General features: G+C 53.0%; 1 protein-coding gene, 1 long non-coding RNA gene and 1 pseudogene across 4 annotated transcripts; 2 read left to right on the forward strand and 1 right to left on the reverse strand.

Moving 5' to 3' along the window:
• The first annotated feature begins 1,811 nt into the window (after window positions 1-1,811).
• LOC120658654 lies at window positions 1,812-3,712 on the forward strand. Its single transcript, XR_005668791.1, has 2 exons — window positions 1,812-2,281; window positions 2,379-3,712. It is a non-coding gene; the product is annotated as an uncharacterized LOC120658654 (long non-coding RNA).
• Window positions 3,713-5,537: 1,825 nt separating this feature from the next.
• On the forward strand, window positions 5,538-9,738 carry LOC120658626 (protein UXT homolog). 3 transcript variants are annotated; one of them, XM_039936898.1, is made up of 6 exons: window positions 5,538-5,893; window positions 6,885-7,229; window positions 7,373-7,474; window positions 8,149-8,256; window positions 9,316-9,370; window positions 9,491-9,738. In XM_039936898.1, exons 2-6 carry the CDS (start codon window positions 7,084-7,086, stop codon window positions 9,575-9,577), a joined length of 498 nt encoding a protein of 165 aa, XP_039792832.1. In that variant the 5' UTR covers window positions 5,538-5,893; window positions 6,885-7,083; the 3' UTR covers window positions 9,578-9,738. The 3 variants fall into 3 exon arrangements, with proteins under 3 accessions (XP_039792832.1, XP_039792831.1, XP_039792833.1); XM_039936897.1 differs by having other exon boundaries at window positions 5,560-5,893; window positions 6,871-7,229; XM_039936899.1 differs by having other exon boundaries at window positions 5,560-5,893; window positions 6,888-7,229.
• A 54-nt stretch (window positions 9,739-9,792) lies between these two features.
• Window positions 9,793-11,272, reverse strand: LOC120658580 (annotated as a pseudogene).
• Between the last annotated feature and the right edge of the window lie 11,382 nt (window positions 11,273-22,654).

A 22,654-nucleotide genomic window follows, 5' to 3' on the forward strand; every position in this document is an offset into this window, starting at 1 on the left:
TCCAGCAAGCTTCAAATGGCCGGGGTGAGGCATATATATAGGCCACCAAGTCTTGTAGCCGTTGCTCCAACAGTCAGCCGAAAAACTGCGTATCATCGGATGAACTGATGCCTCTGGCATGGGTAGCGTCGGTTCATCCGGTCACTCTAAGCAACTGAAGTAGCTGTTGGCTTCTCTGACGTAGTTGCAGCGACTCCAGGGACCATCGGTTAAACCGATGCTTATGGCGTCGGTTCAACCGGTCACGCACAGCAACTTGTTGGGCTCTTCTCTTCTGCTGACGTCAATACACCGACGCAATACTCCGATGCACCGTCGGTTGAATCGGTGCTGAAGAAACTTCTCCTGGGCACTTGACATCGTCTCTGGTACACAGTACGCCAAATGCACCGATGCACTTTCTTGGACCGTCGGTTCAACCGGTGCATATATGCTGACTTGGCTTCGATTCCCTTCTGCACCAAACATCATAGCGTCGGTTCTTCCGACAAGCGTCGGATGCACCGATGATTAGGCATCGGTTCTTCCGGTGCTCCGGATGCGGAACCCCCGTAGGGGCGGCCCTTCGGGCCTAGCTACGCCTATCTTCTCTTGTCTTTGTCATCACTTGAACCTAAACACCTGAGAATGGTCATCTTAACAATCATATTAGTCCCATTGATTGTATTGTCATTCGATCACCAAAATCACTCGAAATGGCATAAATGATGCCATGTTCGTTTCAGCACCCCGCCGGGAGGGACCGCGCGCCGGCGAGCTGCGCGTAGTCAGGGGTTCTAGTTCTTCTGGATGTAGACGATTCGATCACTTGAGTCGTGTCTTGACGCTGTTGTGTATAACTGTTAACTGTAAGCTAGCTAATAAGTTGGCATTACTGTTGTGACTGATGCCAGCACTCCAGTTTGTCCTGTACATCTGAAAACGGGATTGATGCTCCTGCGATCTGCTAAAAAGCATTGGACTAAATTCCACGGATTGTTTGTTTTTTCTGCTGCTATGCTGCAAGCAGAAACCCCATATAGAATGGATATATACTCAGAAGAATCGAACTGAGCCAATCAGAACTTCCCCAAGCAACTCATGTCCAAAGCTTCCCTTCTGGATTCCTCTGGAGATTCTGTAATTTTACATCTCACCGCATTCCGAGTTTTTTTTTCTGACTTGAATACTTGATGCCTCTGTTCCAACACTCAAACTTGATGCATCAGAATATGCCATGTCTGTTGTTTTGTTTGTCACTCAAACGGAGGAATAAAATAAGGAACAGTACTTTTGACTTTTGAGAGTGAAATATTATTTCTACCCTCATGCACAACATGAAAGAATGAAACAAGAAACACTGTTGGAAAAAGGGCCAGATTCCAGATACAGATCGAAGTGAAACCAGTCCTTCAAATGAATGCTCTTTCTTTTTCTGCACAAAAGAACCCCCCTCCCAATTCACTAATCTGTAAGGAGATATTGGATTTTTGGGTTCCAAAAAGATATATCTAAAGTAGATGGTGATCGATCGGGCAATTCCTGCTCATAAGTTCCAATCTGTGAACGGGAGGTTGCTGCGGGTGAGCGCAGTTTCATGGCACGGCTCGCCTCGTACGTATTGCATGTTCCGGGTTCCAGCACGGGGTTGCCACAACTGAGTTAGGCTGCAGCCGGGTCTGGTCAGTCTGAAGAGGTTCATCAGTTCTTCACCTCAAGGGGCATTTCTTGCTCACTTTCAACACTTAACCAGAAAGATGGAATAACCACATACCACAGCACTCGCTCCAGCTCTTTGTTAGAACATGACGGTGTAAAAAGATGGCATTGCCTGTTAAGATTCATAATTTCTATGAGTGAAAGAGTCAAATTGATATGTATGCAGGTGGTGGCTCTGAAAGAATGCATGCCTAGGCTGGGAGATTCAATTTGTTCATGTGCTCATAGTACAAAGCTGAATAGTCATATGCTCATAGTCGAGTATTTTATCAAATTTGCAAGTAAATTCACATTATGTTTGTTAATTTCCCCCAAAAATCTTAAGTTGTCTGATTCATTCAGTATGAATTTTGGTTATTGTTCAGACAATTTTGGGTCTACCCTGTTTTGGAATTCATGCTGCTTGTTGTTTCAGTTCGAATTCATGTGGACCTGTTTGAGTTTAGCTGGAATGCTGGACGCTTCAAAGGGGACCCTAGGGAGAGCTGCCGCTGCGATGCAGATAAAGAAGGTCACTTGCAACGGTAACTAAACTATATATCCAGAAGCTCACTTGCAAATATAAAGAAGCTCACTTGCAACGGTAACTGAACTATATCCAGGAGCATTTGATGAATGTTTAAATGTAGTTCGTGGTCAATGATGTGATAACATTGATGTTTGCTTTTGTACAAATGGAGCTGTCATTTTGATGATGGGATCAGCTCACGGCATTGAGAAATGTTACAGTGTCCTTTGGATGATCTTGAATTGATATGCATCCATAAGTACATAAAAATGCTAATCAGTTGGACTCAGACGGCGCGGAGGACTCGAGCGGCGCAGTCACCGGAATTAGCACGAGCAGAGGCAGAGGTCGGCGGCGCGGAGGACTCGACGATGGCAGGCCGATTTGCTCCCCTAAGCGATGGCCGCGTGTGCGCACTGCAGTGACATCTATGGCCAGTTCTACGACCTGATCGAGCTCTTCCAACGTCTCTCTCTCTGATTGTTTTTGTTAAGTCTTGAAACTACCCTATGAGTGTTGAGCTGGAATACATAAAAGAAAAGAAAGCTACGCTGGAAGGCGGCTGTCGAACCATTTCATCTTGCTAGCATTGTCCAAGCATAAATCTTAACACCCCAATAACTGTGTCATGTTATTATGCTTTTGATTAGTCAATTTGGGTATCTGTTGACTGACTTCAAACTCAATTTTATGCGGATGAGAGGTTAATGTTCAGCATATTTATTTTTTTAATGAAAATGAATGCATTTCTTTAAAAGTGTTTTCATGCCTTCTCACCCATTGCGAGTGTGTACTGTCTATATGAAGTATGCTCATAATTTTTCAAAGAGTTAGAAGAGATGGCTCAGTTGAAGTTATTGTTTTCACCAACACTCTGAAGTTCTTTTTTAACATTGTAGATGTGCATTCCTCATGTTATAGGTGTTACCACTGTGTATATATATGCAAACTTGCTAGCAGAAAAAAAACAGAGCTTAATAGTAAGAGGAGGAAAGCCTGCCATTAAAAAAAATGCCCAGATTGCAGTTACTAACAATAGTATCAAACCACCAGGTACCTTGTCCTTCCAATAAACTTGCAAATATGTCAGGTTAAGAAGCCGCTGACTCAAATGTCTTTACTGTAGGTGTCATCCTTACTGAACCAAACAAATACAGAAAATGGCGCCATGGGACAATGAGATTGTGAGCAATGGAACGTCTGATTTTTATGATAGTTGACTGCATTGTAACAATCCTTTTGAAAGGGCACAAATAGTAGTTTGATGTAATCTAATCACTTTTAAATAATTGGACTTTAAAAACATACATCTGTCATGTGCTGATATGGAAATGGAGAGTCTACTCAGGGATTCAGGGATGGAAGGCACCGGGAGAAAGGAGTGAGTGAGGGTTTGTTGCTCTCTGCCATAGTGCTACGCATATGTTCATAAGAGCTATTCATTTATTTTTCGAGTCTTGGCAATTTTTTGGTGATATTGCAAAATACCAGTGAAATATTTGTATAGGCAGTTATCACTGTTTTATTTTGTAAGTTAAATTTAGTTAGGCTTGCTCCAACGGTGCCCTCTATATGGCCCCCCACCCCACGTAGGGGGAGCTTTGGGGGGAAATCCGATCCAACGGTTCCCCCCAAAGCTCCCCCTATATACGGGGGGAGTTGAAACTCTCTCCATATATAGAGTGAGTTTCAACTCCCCATATATCTCTAATCACACTGTTTCTTCATGATATTAATCTCGTTTGAGCCCCGTCACATGATGATAATGCGTATTATGACAGTACAAATACTGTATGATTTTTTTAAAATTCAAAAATGATAAATAAATAGTTAGTTAATGAGTGATAGTATATAGAGGGAATAGATATGGGGGGAATGGTTGGAGAGAAGGAGTTATAGAGGGAGGAATTTTTTGGAGGGAGGTAGTAAAATATAGTAAATAGTACGTTTGGGGGAGTTGGATGGGGGGAATGGTTGGAGATAGCCTTATTATATTATCATAATTAAGATATAGCACGTGCGTGTCGCACGAGCATCCATACTAGTTTGTAACAGTGATACTACAGTAATCATCTTCTAATAATAAATTAATTACCTTCTAACTACCTTCATTAGATTCATCTCGCGATTTACTGTCCATCCATGTAATTAGTTTTATAATTAGTTTATATTTAATACTTCAAATTTGTGTTGTAAAAGTTGCCAAAAGTTTTTGGCCAAAATTTTTTGGTAACTGAACAAGCCTTATTCTTACATAATAAAGTGGGGGGGAAATCCTCTATCTAAAAAATATTTTGGATCTTTAAATAACCACAATATCCACTTCCATGAGTTGCTTTGTCCGAAGTTACAAACTAATTAACATTCCTGCTAGCATCGATGCGCTAAAAACCATCCCAATACCACACTCAGTGTAAAAGATGTCAGTTTTGCTAGCCTTTTGTACAGCTGCCATTTGTGGAGCAGCCATTTCCTTTCGGAACGGATCCTTCGTCCTTCATTCATATTTGTGCCTTCATTTTGGACATGTGTTTTGATCTATGCTGAATGTAGTAATAAAGAGAAACACACAAACTACTATCTTCCAAAAGAAAAATATTGACTTGTTTAGTACCTTGCACCCTAACCTTTTGGAAAAAAGGAATCTTCCTGGACAAAAATGTGAAACAGACCATTTACATGTATGGATAAGTACGGGAGAAAGGAGAGAGGGAGAGCTAGTGGAGACGAGATCGCAAGGAGAGAGGGAGAGCTAGTGGAGACAAGAGATAGCAACAGAGGAGAGAAAGATGTTTTCCCTTGGCTCTGAGTGGATGTTTTTTCCCTATGAAATGTGCATAGATGGTTCCCTTTCCTCTGGAATGCAAATCTGCAATTCTACGTTCCGAACGCAGTCACACAATTCCTTTCCAAAGGAATGGAAACCTTCAAAATTTCTATGAAAAACCTTTGATCCAAACAGGCCTTCAAGATTTCTCTGCACTCCATGAGCATAGAGCAAGATTTCTCTGAATGTTGAGGATGTGAAGTGTTTGGCAGATACTACTCCTATTTTACCTGGAGACTTAGCCAAGCATGGTGGGCCACTTATTTGCTAAAGAAAATATGTTAATCAAATGAGAACCTAGAAGAGAAAGAACATATGTTTGCGAAACAAAAACAATAATTGAACATAACAATTTAGAGGGCGGGCCCAAAAGGTAGTCCGGGTAGGCCCAGGACTACCCTAAATTGGGCCCAAAAAATTAGATCTTAAAAAATGTGGCCCAACAACTCCCACAGTCCAATAACAGGTCACATCTCCCTCTCACTCAGCCCAAGCCCCCGTCTGGCCATCTCGCACTCTCCCCAATCCCCGAGCCCGAGCCCGAGGGCACCGCCGGCCGCCGCCACCCGCGTCCTCCTGCCGCCGGCCGCCACCCGCACGGCCGCGCCTCCCGCTGGCTGCCGCCTGCCGCACTGCGCCCGCGGGCCGCGACTCCTGCGCCCTGCTGGTGCCTGCTGAGCGCCTGGGCGATCGCGCACCTCCCGCCGGCCGCGGCAAACCCGGCGCGCCGGCGCCTCCCACCGCCGGTCCCACGCACCCGTGCGGCAGAACGCCGGCCACCGCCCCGACCCTTCGAGCCGGCGCCCAGTTGCAGCAGCTAAGCAGCTAGCTGACCAGCTCCATTGCCAATCCCCTCACTGGTAAGTACTTCTTTTTCAGAAACATGAAGCGATTCCGTGATTTCATCTCAATCTCAATTAATGGAAACATTGCTCTATTTATATAGTTTCTTATCGATGTATAACTATTTATATTGCAAATTATTCGAGTTCTGAACTAATTTGTTGAATTGAATGTATTATGGGACCTTTTTACTTATGTTATTGTAAATTTAATCATTATATACCGTATTGTTGCCGAAGTGCTATTAGAGTATACCGGATTGCGCTTTGAATTTTTTTGCCAGAACTACCCTAGTTTCAATTCTTGGATCCGCCATTTAGAGTGATTTACTTCAGTGGTGCAGTTTTGCAGTGACAATGTAATTTCAAAAACTACGATGTTAGTTTTAGAGTGTCCTTAATTGTCATTTGTCCTTTCTTTTGGTTTAATTCAGTTGCTGTAACCATGAGGCGTTGAATTGCCACAATCGATGCGTATCATAATGAACAGTCTCTTATATGTGCATTAGTAATATTAGGAATACTTCCACTGAACAACGCGTATTCTCACTTCCTCAAGGCTTCCAGGATTTTCAGACTTCAGAGGTCAATAATGCTAGGACGAGATCGAGAACTATGCAGCATTTGCTCCACGTATTAGTGCACTGTGCTATAAGGGGACACTTAATGTGTTTGCATTGTCACCGCAAGTACGAAGTTACTAGTCAATGATACTAAATGAACACGACCATTTCAATCAGCAATGGTCAGAGAAGAAGAATGCAAGTAGAAAGGTTAAAATGGAACTTAAAGAATTCGATAAGACCAGGAGTATTGGGCTAACCTACTTCCCCCTTCGTGGTTTTCAGCCCACCAAAACCAAAAACCGAAACAGACCAATCTTTTTACTCATGGATCGCCACGTGTAGCCCAACATAATGGTAGACCGCCTTTGATAGTTACAAATTTGGGCCACCTAGGCTCATTTCGGCTGACAACTATCTCCTCTCAATCAGTTTTCCATAACCAGCAGTTCCCCCAGCCCACCGGTGGCAGCACACGACGAGCTCGGCGGCGTGGCACGAGGCGGGTAGGGTGCGTGGCCGGCGGGGTGTTTGCTGCACTGAAAACTAAGCCGAACCAAAGCCACGCTTGGCTGCAGCAGCGGTCCAGAACGGCACCGTCCTCCGTGATCGGCGAGCTGTATCGGGGGAACCCTACTGGGGCCCATGGCCGTGGCCGTGGCCGTGGCGGAGGCACGGGCGCGGCAGGAGAAAGTGAGGAAGTTCGAGGAGTTCGTGGACCAGCATCTGAAGCCCGACCTTGCCAACGCCATCAAGCAGCGCGATAAGGTGTTTGAGCAGCAGAAGACCTTGTAAGTCCCTCTGAACTTTCTGTAGGCCGACTGTCCATGGTTCTGGTGGTATGAAATTTGGAAAGCCTATCTCTATCATATTAGCTTTGTCTATTGCAACTTGTTCTGAATTCTGATGATGTAACTTTTTTGGATGCCGGCAGCTTGGATTTGAAGAGGAACATCGAAAATTTGGAGATGAATGGTGTCACCAGCATGCGGTCCATGGTCAATCTTGGCTCGGAGGTGTACATGCAGGCAGAAGTGTAAACCTCGCCCCCTTCACCACTCCTCTCAACGAATCCAGACAATGCTTATAATATTTACATTATTGATTGAACAGAGCGAGCTTTTTAATTGAAATGTTTGCTATTCAATGAATTCAAAAAAGGCATGGCATATGACTTCCTTTTGTTTCTGACGGAAAATTAGAGATATTTGATACTGTGACTTCCCTGTTCTGATACTAGGAGTTTGGCTGTTAATACATATTTTTTTAAAACAAAGACAGTATAGCAAGCAGATTAGTTTTATATGCAGTATTCACAAATTGGTGTTTTATATGCACTATTCACAAATGGGTGTTCCAAAAATAGGTGTTTGGTTGTCTATACATATGTTTAAAAAGACAGCATAACAAGCAGCTTAGTTTTATATGAATTCACAAATTGAGGCTCTTGGTTGTATGATATAATACAGGGAGCAAACTTGGAACTTGCTCAACTTGATATGCTCTCATGCTAGTTTTTACTTTTAAACTCAGTCTTAACTTTGCCCTTTATCACCGTTCTTTAAGTTGGAGTGGTTGAAGAATTTAGTAGAGAACTAGCAGAATTGTTTTTCACGAAACATGGATGACAGTCTTTCAGTATATTTCTGTAATCAGATTTCATGAACTGCTGAGATCTAACTGTTCTTTGTTGTGTGGTGATTTCTGCAGACCAGATACAAGGCACATTTTCGTGGATATTGGTCTAGGTTTTCATGTGGAATTTACTTGGCAAGAAGCTTTACAGTTTATATCTGTAAGAGAGGCAAGGTTGGCTAGGTAAGTCAGTTCCAATGTGTGACTGTTTGAGTATGTTGTATTTCTTGTAAGGCAGCATTCTATTCTGTTATATGATTTTCCGGAATGATTGAGATTTGGGAAGGATTCTGGTAAATTGTGTTTTCTGTTCAATACCATAACTTGTTAATTACCTCCAAAGGAAAAGGAAAAAAGATGCAGATTTTAGATCAAAGGAAAAGGAAAAATGTGGATGCAGATTTTAACTTAAGCATGCCAATGGATCTAAATCTTGTTAATAATTTATGATTTAGGAGCATCTAGGTGTACAGACTTAGTTTTGTTGGAGCTTGTCTTCCTCGGATATGGACTTAGTTTTGTTGGAGCTTGTCTTCCTCAGATATCTTCTATAGAATATGAGTTCACTTATCTGTCACAGCATCACAGGTTGATGTGCCGCATATCACAGAGCTAGTCATGGCATGTTACTGGTGTGCCTCTGACATTCAATTTATAAACATGTAAAAGTTTGGTGAAGATTACCAGTATCACCATGTCATTTCTTGGCATTGTAAGCCATATTATTTGCACTTCAAGATGCCTGAAATGATTGAATGAGTTTTTGTTTATTGGTATGGCAACATTGTCTCACAAACACAGACGCTACTCTGTTCTAAATAATGAAGACACATTCTTGCTTGTTTATAAGGTAGTTGTTTTGTGTTGGGAGATTAGTACTAGTAGTTTCTTGTGTCATGTGGTCAACGCTAGATCTGACAGAACAAAGCATCACCATGTTGAAATCAGTATATAACAGTGAAATGCAGGTTGACTGTTGCCTTGATTTATTGTTTAGGTTTGACAGTTAGCATCATAGTTTGTATCTCTTTGCTCGATATGGTGCTTGTTTCGCTTATGGTTGAATGCTTTCCTTCTGCATTTTTAGGTTTCCATGAATAGAGTTATTGTTTTATCCATAGTGTGATGTTTTATTTCAGAATTTTTATGCTGAAGTGCTCTTATTCTGTTACATACCTATGTATATGTCACTACAGATGCATTTATTCAGATGTTAACCCTGGAAGTCTTGCATGTTTGCAGGCAAATAGATGAATACACGCATCTCATTGCAAGCATAAAAGCACAGATCAAGCTGGTACGTACAGTGTATTACACTTCACTTAAAAATAAGTGGTGCATACTTGCATCTCATGTTATCTGCCTAAGTTCAGATGTTCCTCGTCTTTCTACTTACTCTCTGCAATTCCATATGCAGGTATGTGAAGGTATCCGTGAGCTGCTGCAGCTACCACCGGAGACAGAGTTATCACCTAGGAATACATGGTATAATAATAGAATTTGATAGAATAATCGAACTTGTAAAATGTGGTGCAGTTCTGCAAGATGGTTCCATTTTTATATGGCAGCAACTTGGCTTAAAATCTGGTGACCTTCTGCAGTTGAAATTAACCAACCCTTGTAGTAATCTGAAACCAGATCATGAGGTTGCCGATCGTATAACAATCTCGTTTTGATTACACGGTGTAATTTACACCCACTAGACCTTAGCATTCTTAAGATTTCATCTCATGGCGTTGGTGTATATTACATCCATGGGTTAGCGATGTCGTGAGCTCACATCACCGGGTAGTAGGGCATGCTGGCGATGCCGCACAAGCCTTCCATGGCCTGGACACGCCTCTCCATGCGCACGTACCCACCCGTCGCCCCACGAGTTCTTGACGATCCAGTACCTGCGGCCGCCGGCGTCGGCACCGTACCCGACCACCGTGACGGCGTGGTTGGTCCCGGCGGCGCAGGGCCCCGAGAGCACGCCGCCCTTGGAGTGCTGGAAGGTGGCGGCGTTGATGGTTACCACGACCGGCTACCGTGCCACGGCGAGCTCCAGCGTGGCGGCCTCGCTGTTGCGCGCGACGGCGGCGGCACCGCGGATCCAACCCACGCGGATCCTGCCGCGCCTGCACTGGCCCTGCTTGCTCTCGTAGGGGTACTCCCACGCGGTGGCCAGGCCGCCGTTGAGGGCGACCCACCACATGGCCGACGCGGGGGAGCCGCCGGCGCAGCCGCTGTCGGGCGGGGTGCGGTCGCAGTCCACCAGCTCCTGCTCCGACAGCGAGACGAGCCGGCCCGTCCGGAGCTTGTACAGGCTCTCGATCGACGCCACCGCCGCGAACGCCCAGCAAGAGCCTGCAAGGACGACATGCCATCGTCCCGAGGTCATCCAGACACGCATGGGATGGCAACGTGTGCAAGGCGCGTCGTCGTCTTTGGCTTACTCACCACAAGTCATCTGGTGCTTAACGGGGGTCACGGCGCCACTGGTCCTCCAGTCGACGCTGTAGGGGACCTGGCCGAACGCGTCGCCGGAGTAGCTGCCGTTGCAGCCGCTGCCTTCGGCGACCAGGCCAGCGGCAGCGCGGGTGGAGTTGATGAGCAGCCGCGCCACGGCCTCGCGGGCCGCGAGCACCTGCTCGGGCGGCATGGTGTGCGCGGCCAGGAACTCGTCGCTCGTGAGGTCGGTGAACTGGTTCTCGCCGAGCTCGTACGAGAGCACCCCGCGCCGGTTCGTGGCCTCGATGTACTCCACGTTCCGGCGGTACACCTCGAACCGGTTGTGCGCGGCGCGCCACGCGTGGAAGCGGTCCATCATTAGCAGCACGTCGCCGGCCAACATCAGGAGGCTGGCGCACACGAGGGCGAGGGCTGGAGAACGTGACGCGGCAGCCATGGCCGTCGATGCGATGAGAGAGAGAGATGCTTCAGCTGCTGTCGCTTGGTGCCCAGAGTGATCGATCGAGCAGCCATGGCTGTAGTGGGCTTAAATAGATGCACATGGCCGTGGCGAGGCGAGGTGATCGGTCACGACACGCATCATCGTCCTTGGCTCTCGATCGTTTGAAGAAGTAACTACTATGGAATCAGAGATCAGGATTAGGGTACATTGATCTGATAGAATTAGATGCCGTCTTGGCAAGCGACGGTGCGCGGCCGCTCCGGCCGGTGGAGGAGCTAGAAACGGCCGCAGCATCTTTTGGAGCAACGTGAATGGCATGGTGGTGCAAGTAGCCTAGCACACGTGCCCTTCCAGATGATGGAAGTTTTTGCATCTCCTAGCTCGGCATACCACCCCCGTTGGATGTGATCTTGACCGTGTGTTTGGCATACGAAGTTCTTGGCCCTCTTTTAGTTGTGCTGTTAAGACTTGGCGCTGCGAGAATAGCTGTCGAACTGCACAGTGAGGCGTGTGCTGCGTGCCACGCAGGGGGTTGGTGGTGGTGCAACAGCGGGGTCGCGCTGGAGCGCGCCGCGGCCGGTCAGCCCGTCGCCGTGCTCATCAACGGCTCCGGCCGCGCCTTCCAGTTCTACAAGGGCGGGGGGGTGTCTCGGACCCCTGCAACACCAACCGGGACCGGTACGGCGCTGAGCCCGACGGCGGCCGCAAGTACTGGATTGTCAAGAACTCGTGGGGCGAGGCCGCGAGGAGGATACGTGCGGGTGGAGAGGCCCATCGCGAGGCCAAGGAAGGCAGTAAAGCACGTGCGGCTTCGCCATGGCGCTGTGCTATACCCGGCGATGTGATGAGCTCAGTTCACCAGGCACCAGCACGAGCTCCACCGGACGGCCGCCGCGCCGTGCTGCTACAAGCAGCTGGAAGTCTGGAACTGACGGGCGTGTTGGAGAAGGCAGGGGCACTTACCTTAAGGGCTGCGCGGAGCCAGAGGGTCTCGTGCTTATCGCCGGCGGCTTTGTCGTCGTTGAAGAAGTTTGCAGCTGGTCGGAGTCGGAGGTCGTGAGCGCGGCCAGCCAACCCGTCGCCGCTGGCGCGCGCGGCAGCGGCATAGGCGAGGCGAGGTAGGGGACGGGCGCTCTGCCGGTCTGTATCTAGCAGAGGCGGAGGCGGGCTTGGATTGGGTTAATCTCAGCCGTCCGGATCCGATCCAACGAACATAAGACACCCGATGGGTGGACGGTATTTCATTTACCGTCCACCCGGTCGGCATTCCATTCAGCGTCCGCCCCAGGCCCCCAGCGTGCTGTAGTGCTCGCGCTTCGCAATTCACCCACGTCTCGCCGGAGCGCCGCCGCATCCCGCTGCAGCGCTGCAACATAATCATGTGTTCGGAGAGTTCTCCTTTGCTCCTTGACGCCGACGACGAGGCTGCGGCGGAGGACCTCGGGAACGTCCGGCGGCGCCGCGTCCTTGTCTACTGGCGTTGCCATTGAGCTGCTCGTGAGTCATGGCGTCCGGCGAGACTCGTCCGGACACAGCAACGTGACGCACACCAAGATAGAATTCCGGGGCTCGTTCCATTACAAAGTCATGATTGTTCGGCGGCGGGGATAGTGCCAGACGCCGTGGCGGCAAAGAAGGGGGCGCGCCGGCATCGGCGCCAGGGTCCAGAGACGACGGTGGTTCTCATGAGGAAGGGGAGGGGTCGTTGGATTTAGACACTTTGAGGTATAGGTGAAGCTCCACGAACGAGATGGAAATCAAGCTCGACCGTTCTCGCCGGAATTGCAGGTGACGCCGTCGTGCGTACCCGGCCTCGTCCCCGTCGCGGCGGCGCTCGCCGGCTACACCAAATTGTGGTTGAACCGGCTCCTGTATGGCTGTATGTGCCAGATCGGCGACAGGTCGGAGGCCGTGGCCGCCCAGCGGCGCGGTGGGCTCTGAAATCTCTCGCTGGCGCACGCAGGAGGTCGCAGACTGGCGTGGCGAGGCCGCTCTCCTCGGACAGAGGCAACAATAAGGCGGGGGCTGCGATTGGGATTATCACGTCCGCACAGATCCGATCGAACGGTCAGAATGCACCCAAGGGGTGGACGGTGTTTCACTTACCATCCACCCCTGGCCATCGAAAGCCAGGCTTCACGCGACGTCTCGCCGGTGCGCCGCCGCGTCCTGGCCGTCTCCTGCATCGATGCGACCGCCCTGAAGGGACTCTTTGCTTCTTTGTGCCGGTGGAGCCGCGGCGGTGGCCGCTGCCGTGTGGCGTGTGCTTTGTGGCGTTCGGCCAGACAAACCAGGCGAGTGGCAGCGTGGCGCTGCGCCGCCGCCCATGGCAGCCGGCGTCGGCTTGTTCCATCGCGAACGGGTGCCGCCGAATGATCTTCTGTGGTGATTGCGCCATCAATGGTCAAGGATTCTTGGCAATGGAAGCGTCATAGACCTGACCGGACGTGGCGCCGGTGAGGCCGCGGCGGCGGCCCCTATGGCGGTCATCGTTTGCGTGCTGCCGTTCCTACCGAGCTGCTCGTTAATGCCGTTAGTTCTGCCGGACAAATCATACGAGCACTGCCGGCTATGACTGCGCCGTCGGTCGCGGCAAAAAAGGCGGCGCCAGATACCGACGAGATTATGATTACTAGTCCCCAAGGCCGGGCGGCGGCCATGGCGATCTGGTCTCGGCGTCTCGCTAATGTCCGATGATGTCGATTTGGATGCATCACAAGAAACAAGAAGACCCAATGTTTCTGCATATGCATATCAGTCAGGTGAGGGAAACCAATTCGAGATTCACATCTGATTCAGGCAACATCCAAATACGATTTAGGAAAATTGATGCGTACTAACGAAAACCGAGTCAAAATTCATCAGCACAAGATCCATACAACGATACCCAGTTTCGGAGTTTTCTAATTCCAAGATCCTGATTAAAAAAAAAGCATCTGCAGCCTACTCGACGAGCAGATGAAATATTTCACAAGATACACGGCGAAAAGCATCTGAAATTTTGTCCATACAAGATTAAAAACTCAACAAAGATGCAGCGGTGCAGTGTGAGCTGCTTGTTAAGTGCGGTTCCGAGCTGCTTCATTTTCAGGGTGCATCTAAAACCTATGATACGCGGATACTTCGCAAGACTCACTTAATGGTATCAGATACTTGTGCTCTACTCCACGGATACTCTCGTATACATATTCCGTAAGTATTGGTAATTTATATAATTTTTAAATAATAAAAATAAATCGGATACTTCTTAGATACCTTACCGATACATGTTGGATACCTCGAAATCGATATTCATTCGCTACATATAAGAGCAATTTGTGCAGTTGTGTACAGCCACCTCATACAAGCAGGTGGGCTCTACTTGCTATATTATTTGTCTGTTGAACCTAAGTTTGATTGATGGTTTCATGGCCTAAATGTTATGCCTTGAACCGCTGAACGTTATGTCCTGTTTGAGAGCACTCCACTAAAAAACAGTTTCACTCCACAAACTCCACTCCACGTTCTAGCTCTACTCCATCAACTTTCCCATCATATTTGCAAGAGCTCCACTCAGTAAATCACATAATCCCAGTTCTCTCCGCTTTGCCAGCCCAGTGTGCAACCAGCGGTCCAGTGAGGCTCATCTTAACTCCTCTCACTTCTATACGGGCCCCACTTGTCAGGTCATATTCAATCTGTCGGCGTCCTGACCTGGGGGTCCGGATCCCAACTAGTAAATGCTGCGTGTTTCCTCGTCCTAGATGATGATGCAAGAGGCAACACAGTAACGCACGGTTTATCCTGGTTCCGGCCGCGGGGCCGTACGTCCAGCAAAGGGGGTGTGCGAGGGCACTGTATTATCTTGCACCCGAAGTGCTCGTAGTAGGGGATACAAGCGAGGCGAGAGAGGGAGAGAAGCTCCCAAGTCTCTGCTAGAGGTGGAGTTGGTTGAGATGAGTGCTCAGTCGTACTGAGAGTTCTCTGAGGGGAAAATCAGAGAACCTGCTTCCAACCTTGGATTGGAGATCGCATCGGCTCAGCCCGCGCAAAAAGGAAGCCCACCCTCTCCTTTTATAGTTGTAAGGAGGGGCGGTGTACATGAGTGGGGGGTATAGAAGTCGTCGTTCTCCCTTGAATCGCGGGTACAGTGGTCGAATACTGTAGGAAGTACACTGTGGGAAGGCGGCGCGCGTCGCTGTCGCCCTGGATTTCGTCCTGGGTCCTGCGGAGATGGCGGCGGCCGTCCTGCAGTGTCCGGGTGATAGTAATGGCGTGGGACGGTCCCGGACCCCCCGGTCGGAGTGCGGGCCTGCACATTAGAAGGTCCGGGAGCGCGTGGAAGTCCCGGACCCCACAAGGGGGAGGTCTGGGGTCTTGCCCGTGCGTGCTGAATGCCCCTCTTGGAAGGACACGTGACATCGTCGGACCCCTTCCCCAGCGGGAGATGGTCTGGATGGTGGGTGTCGGCAGAACAGTAACGGGGGCGGCGCCAACTTGTCTTGTGCCGCGTTGAATGCCCCACAGTGTTGCTACAGCGACCGGGGTGGCTGAGCGGCGACCGGGGTCAGTGAATGGGGCGCCGGTCACATCCACTGCGGGTGTGGCAGTCTGACGCCGCCCGCCCTTTGAGCCGTGGTGGAATGGCTGGCCTTTAATGCCTTCGTACGGCGGTCGGTTGGGCGGCGGGGCCGTTTGTCCCTTATGCCGAGAGATGGCCTCGAGCGAGGCGGAGATTGGCCACCCGCTCGAGGGTAGATCCGCTGCCCTCGAGCGAGGCAGAGATTGGCCACCCGCTCGAGGGTAGATTTGCTGCCCTCGAGCGAGGCGGAGATTGGCCACCCGCTCGAGGGTAGATCCGCTACCCTCAAGCGAGGCGGAGATTGCCCAGCGGGTCTGAGAGGGACCCTCGAGCGAGGCAGAGGTCGTCCCGCGGGTTTGAGGGGGATGCGAATGGGCCGCATGCTAGGCTTCTTTGAGCCCTTCCCTTTCTTTTTTAGGAGAAGTAGGCCGTGGGCCTTCGTGGGCTCAGTCGTCTTATCGGGAGTTTGTGTTTTAAAAGTAGTCTTAGTACCACAATTAGGGTGTCCCTAATTGTGGCACCCGACAGTAGCCCCCGAGGCTTTGGTCGAGTCGATGGATTCGGCCAAAGGGTAATTCGGCGATTTCTCTCTTGACGTGTTTAGTCAAAGTCGTGCACCTGCTGGGCGCGCCTGAGCGCGGGCCCGGTGAGTGTGACAACACGCTGGTTGGGATAGTACGCCCGTGGGAGGTGTACTTCGAGGCGCGCGCCTCTTTGTTTGTTTGTTGGAAGGACAAGACGTGTCCGCGCGCTGAGGGGGGGGCCAGGGCGACGAGGGCGCCTGCTGCGCCAACTGTCGGTGTCCCGTGCCTCAGGGCCTAGGCCCTGGCTTCCCTGGTTGGTTTGTGGCGCGTCGTTCGAGGGCGGTCGGCCTGAGCCGATGCTGCGCCGCTCAGCGTCCAGGGGCTCAGCTCCTCTTTATTTCGTCCGGTCGCGTCTCGGCGTGGTGACCGAGGGCATCTTTTGCCTGTGGAGTGCCGTGTCGTCACGGGCGGCACAAGCCTCTGCTTTCTGACCAGCTTGGAGCTTGGTGCCCGGCACAGCTATAAATAGAGGTCGTGGGGTTTCCCCTTCTTCTCCAGCCTCCTAATTCTTTCTTCCAGCATTGCCTAAATCTTGTAATGTTTCCTTTGCCTTTTCGTGACCGACCCCCAGATGGGGTGGCCTGGCTTTTTTAGACTTTTGGTGCTAGAAGAATGCTTGCGAGCGGCAGGGGAAGACCGGAGTGGGCGTGCGCTCCATCCCCCAGGCTCAGTGGGATCGGCAGAAGAGCATTGGGCCCGTGGGGTCATGCTTCTGCGATGTCCCCTAGCCTGAAGGGGGATGGAGACGCCTGACCATGGCGTTCGTGGCAGGTTAGGCGGCTGTTCTTTGCATCGTCCCCCCAGGTGACAAGGTTGCTCTCGGGGAGACGGTGCGGAGGGCGCTGTCCGCCAGCTCGACCCCCCGCGTGGTCTTCGGTGGAGGAGACACTAGAAGAAGGCTTGCGAGGAAAGCATCCCGCTGGACCCGCGTGGTCTGGGGGCTGGTCCTCACATCCCTAGCAGCCTCGCTGTTGCGTCAGCTAGGGGCTCGGTGCCTTTCTTCATCGCGCGCTTTTCCCCAAGACAGGGAAAATTGCCACGTAGGTGGCAACGTGTTTGTATCTTTCGATGGCTCCGCGCCGGTGACCCTTTGTAACCTTTACTGGCATTGAGCAATAAAGCTCCCTTTCTCCTTTGCGGGGAGGATCCCTGAGGGTAGAGGGGCGTACACAGAGTCTCGACCCTCGAATATGTGTGAAGTCATCTTCGCGGGGGCGCGTCAGCGCACCCGCGGGTGTAGCCCCCGAGGCCTTGGAGGAGAGATTGTGCTCGTCCAAGGGCTATAAACGTTTATCCCGCTGGGTAGCTTTACTGGGATGGCCGTCCAACGTCTTTTTCAGCCGGCATCGGCACTTTTTCAGCCGGCATCGGCACTCTTAGTGCTGGTACAGCGATCCGGCGTTCAGCTTGGCCGTTAAGGGAACGTACGCTAATAGCGAGGGTTCGGTTTACACGTGGATCTTCATAAGTGACGGTTGTCGATTTATTCGAGGCTGTGGTTTTGAACCATGGTGTGCGAGGAGCCCCCGAGCCCAGGCCTGTGCGAAAGCATTCAGGGGAACCCTCGACTTTGATTACGACCCTCGTCGCCCTTTCGCAAGGAGGATGGGTGAAGCGCACCATGCTACCCATGCCTGGGCCGCGAGCTATGGCTGCTTCAGTGAGCTATTAGCGGGTTGTTCAAGCGGACGTCCGTGCCCCGTTCGATAGGGGTCGGCTCGTGGTCCATAGACACGTCTCATAAAGCGCTCACGAGGGTTCGCTAGGCGGGGCTCGAACCCATTCGGTAGGGTTCGAGGGCTCGATGCTCTCCCTCGATGGGATCCCCCTTCTAGGCACCCTCGACTGGCCTTGAACACTGCGTAGGATGTCTCGAACTCCGCATTCGAGGGTAGCTTGTACGGCACATCCCAGCAGTCCCTGACTCTGGTGATCTGGGGCGCCTGTCGAACCCCCTGAAGGGCCAGGCTTCGATCCCCTGATCAGTAAGGCCTCGAAATGCGATTCCTTCGAGGGTAAAGAGACCCCATGGAGGAATATTCCGTCGTGATCTGAAAACGTCGCAGAGTCCCGAGCCACGCGCGTGTGCGGGTCTTTCGCCGGTAGCGGGCGGCGTGGCCCGATTTGTGCGGCACGGTGTGGGCACGCCTTTTCAGGCGACAGCCTCGGGCAGACGAAGCGGCGTGGGCGGCGGCTGACGGATGGGATAGCGCAACAGTCGCGCAGCGCCCGCCGGTTACCGTGCCGCATTTATTGCTGCGTGCGCGCGTGGGAGACTCCGCGGTCGTGGGACCCATCCGTCAGCGATAGCAAAATCTACCGCATTCAATGCGGTAGATTTAGGCCGTGGCTATGGAAGCGCCCGACTAGGTGAATAAATATGAAGAGAAAAGGGACGTTTTGGGTTCACCTGGCCATTTGCCTTCATCCCGCTTCGCCTTCGCCTTCTCCGCCTCCGTTGCTTCCTGAACCCGTAGCCAAGAGCGAGAAGGAGAAAGGAGAAAGAGGGAGAGAGAGACTTAGCCATTTCGGAGCCTTCCTTTTCCCATCCCCCCTCGACTCTCAGAGATGTCGGACATCCAGGAGCCCTTGCCATGGGGGAAGTCCTCCGCCACTGTCGCGGTTCTGGAGCAGCTGGTCGCCGATCGGCTGCTGCCGCGGAACCCCGACGCGGGGGCGCCGGCGTGGATTTCCCAGCACCCGGATGAGTCTGAGCCGAAGCCCCCGCGGGGCTATGTCGTAAGCTTCGTGCGCCTCCACGAACGGGGCTTCGGCGTCCCTGTCAGCAAGTTCATGAGGGCCCTGTGTGAGTACTACGGAGTGGAGCTGCACAATTTCAGCCCCAACTCCATCTCGCAGGCGGCGGTCTTCGTCACCGTCTGCGAGGGGTACCTCGACATCGACGTCCACTGGGATCTCTGGATCCACCTGTTCCGCGGCGAGCTCTTCGTCGAGAACGCGCGGAACCAGCCGAGGCGGTTCGCGCGCGCCGGTGGCCTGACGCTCCATGTCCACCCGAACCGGAGGAACCTTTACATCATGAGCAAGATGACGACAAACAACTCCGGGTGGAGCCGAGGGTGGTTCTACCTTCGAAACTTCAGTGGCGCGCTCCCGGCGTTTACCAACAAGGTTCTTCGGGAGCGTCCGGCGAAGTGGGACTGGGGGGTGTCGCCCCCAGCTCAACAAGCCAGGCTCGAGGGCCTCACCGACGCGCTGGCGCGTTTGGCGAGGGAGGGGCTGACGGCAGCGGCCGTCATCGCGAACTTTCACCGGCAGAGGGTGATCCCTCTCGTGGAGAGGGCCCTGCCGATTTACCAACTCACCCCCGGAAGCAAGGTTGAAGGCTCGAGGACGTCGAGCAAGCTTCTCTCCCACACCTACGCCGCCCGGAGGGCGAAGTACGCGGTGGCGGAGTTTCCCCAAGATCCCGCGGATCTTTGGAGGATCAAGATGCGCCCCGAGCCGGGGTATATTTCCCTGGTGAGTTTTGGCTTCGAACTCGTCGTGCGTCGTGTAGTTCCTTTCCCTGACCCCATTTCGTGTGTGTTGCACAGGGGTTGAGATGTGGCATCTCGAGGCCCCCGGCCCCAGAACAGCGCCTGATCAATCGCCTCCACGCGGAGAAGATGAAGAGGCGGAAGGACGCGGCGGAGGCAAAGGCCGAGAGGAAGAGGAAAAGGAAGGCGGCGCACGACAAAGCGCGCCAGCTCGCTCGGGCGGAGGGGAAACCGCAGCCCGCCACACCTGAGTCCTCAGAGGAGGACGAGGAGGAGGCCTCGGATGCCGAGGACCACGCTCTGAGGAGCGATGGTGAAGGTGCGCGTGCGAGCCCCCCACCGTTCTATCTGTGGGATGAAGAAGAAGGAGCGCCCGTGGCGCCAGGGGAGCCGAGGGCCGCAGGGGGGTCATTGGCGAATCTCTCCCTCGAGGGTGCGGCGCGGAGGTCATCCTCGCCGGCGGCCGGCGAGGAGTCGCCTGCGCCCCAAGTGCTGATCCATGGCCCCGAGGCCGCGGCGGGGGAGGAGTCGTCCGTGCTGGCAGCCTCGAGCCACCGGGCCGACACGAGGGGGGCAGCTTCGGGGCAGTCTTCGAGGGACAGCACGATTCCCCGAGCCCGGAAGACCGCCACGAGGAAGCGGAGTATGAGCGCTCGATCTGGGTAAGTATTTCGGATCTCGTTTTTGTTACGTATTTGGCAGATTTCTCGATCCTGCTCAACTCGCGTCTTTTGATTTCCAGCCCCGGGGCCGTTCCCAAGGACGCAGTGCGGCTTGCCCCGGTCAAGGCTCTCAAGACCGGGTCTCGCAGCACTCCGCACACGGCGCCGCAGCCCCCGCCCGCCGTGGATCTCGAGGCGGTGGCCGCTAGGCTACGGGAGGCCGTGGCCCGAGGGGCCCAGGCGGCGCAGCGAGCCCGGGAGGAGGAGGGTGAGACCGGCCAGCGTGGCGCCGAGGCGGCTGCTCCGGCGGCCGATGCCAAGGAGACCGGCCAGGGCGGTGCCGGTGGCGCCGCCCAAACGGCCATTGAAGTTGAGGCCGGTCAGGGCGACGCGGAGAGCGCCGCCCGACCGTCCACAGAAGGAGAAACTGGCGGGGACGCGCAGGAGCGCCCTGCCAGCCAAGCAGCGGAGGAGACCCTCGTCTTCGAGCCACCGAGGGCCGAGGGCGAGGGTCTCACAGAGAACATGGTGCAAGAGGCGCCTGAGGTAGAAGCCCCCATCTCGGAGCCCACCGAGGCCCGGGACGAGGGTACCGTCGCGATAGTGCCTGTGCCAACGGCGCTGGAGGGCGCGACGGGTGCGGTGGAGCTGCCGGGCAGCAGCGAGGAGTACAGGGATTCGATGGATATCGACCCCGCTGCTGCGGCGAGCGCCGCTGCACACATTGCCGAGTTCACGTCGGCCAGCGCGGGCGTGCTCGAAGCGGGGGCGTCAGAGGGGAGCCACCTCGGGGTTATCGTCCCGTCCGGTGTCCCCTCGGAGTTCCTTCGCAAGCAGCAGGAGGAGGAGGAGGCCTGGAATAAGCAGATGAGCGTTGGGCACGAGATCTTGCAAGCCCTCGACCGCGCTTATCAGCTTCATCAGAACGCGGATTACCAGGTCAGCCAGGTAAATATCTCCCGCCGAAAATTGATCGGATTTGGTTTTAGCTTTTGCGCGTCTTCACCCACGCCGTCCCCCTTTGCAGCAGCTGAGGGAAATCTCGCGCGAGAAGAGCGCCGAGATGAACCGGCTGTACTCCCAGATGAGGCAGCTCGGGCAACACAACGCCGAGCTGGTGCTCGAAAATATCGATGCCAACACAAAAATGGCCGATCTGGGGGCGCGTCAGCAGTCGCTGGAGGAAGAACTGGCGCGGGTCACCGGTGAGCGGAACGCCCAGAGGGCGGCAGCGGAGCAGAAGGCCCGGGAGGCCGAGGCGCGAGCTGTCGAGCTGCAGCGCCTTCGGACGGCGCTCGAGGAGAGAGCTCGGGAGGCTGAGGCGCAGAGCGCCGAGTTGCAACGCCTCAGCGCCACTCTCGAGCAGCTGAAGGCCGAGCTCCTCCACAAAGAGGTGGCCGTGGTCGCGCTCGCCGGGACCCTCCAGGAACAGGGTGTGGCCCTCGAAGAGAGGGGTGGCCCTCCAAAACATGGGGGCTACACTTAAGGAAAAAGAAGCCTCCTTGTCCTCGCTCGAGGAGGCCTCCCGTACCCAGAGGGAGGAGGCGCAGAAGAACATAGCGGGTGAGTACCTTCGATTTTCCGTCGATTTGCTTATTTTCGTAGCTGATGTTGATTTTCTTGCTCAGAGCTGAGGCAGAAGGTGGCGGACGAGACCGCGGCGAAGGAGGCGGTCCACACCGCGCTCACGGCGGCACAAATGGAGTTTGCTGAGCTAGAGTAGACCACCATGAGTGTGTGTCAAGAGCTCGAGGGGGAGGGTGCCGTCTCGGGCAGTTCGGTGATCAGCCGCCTGCGCGCGCTAGGCGGCCGGATTGCCGAACACGCCAAGAGTACCTTCCGCCTCGGTGTCCTGCGGGCTCTTGCCGTGGCCTCGACGCATTACCTCATGGATCTCCAGAGGGTGTCGTCGGGGTACGTCGTCCCGGATGATGCTGACGCGGACGCCGCATCGGCCATCATGGATGAAGCCGACACAGCCGCAGAGGAGTTCGCCACCGTCCTTGCCGAGAAGCTCGAGGCGGACATTCCTCCCATCGCCGAATTCGACGCCCCTGAAGACCCGCAAGGGGGGGATGGTAGCCTGTAGGACAGTTGGGCCTCGAAATCCATGTAAATAGATTAGTGTTTATATCGTAGTCGCACTTTGTAATCGCACTTTGTGAATATAAAGGATTTTGTTTCGTAATTTGAATGTGTGGCTCGTCGAGGCCTTGCGTGTTCGAGCCTGTGTTTCTTTACTTTATTTCCGTGTTCTTCGTATGCGACTTAGATAAACATCTGCGAGGAAGTTCGCGTTCATAAGCAACGTAGGCGTAGGGTGGTGAGGGGGGTGCCGTATCCCGGAGGCGTAGGCGGCCCCACGACTCGGCCAGCCC

The sequence above is a fragment of the Panicum virgatum genome, chromosome 2N, assembly GCF_016808335.1.
Source record: "Panicum virgatum strain AP13 chromosome 2N, P.virgatum_v5, whole genome shotgun sequence".
Classification (NCBI taxonomy): domain Eukaryota; kingdom Viridiplantae; phylum Streptophyta; class Magnoliopsida; order Poales; family Poaceae; genus Panicum; species Panicum virgatum.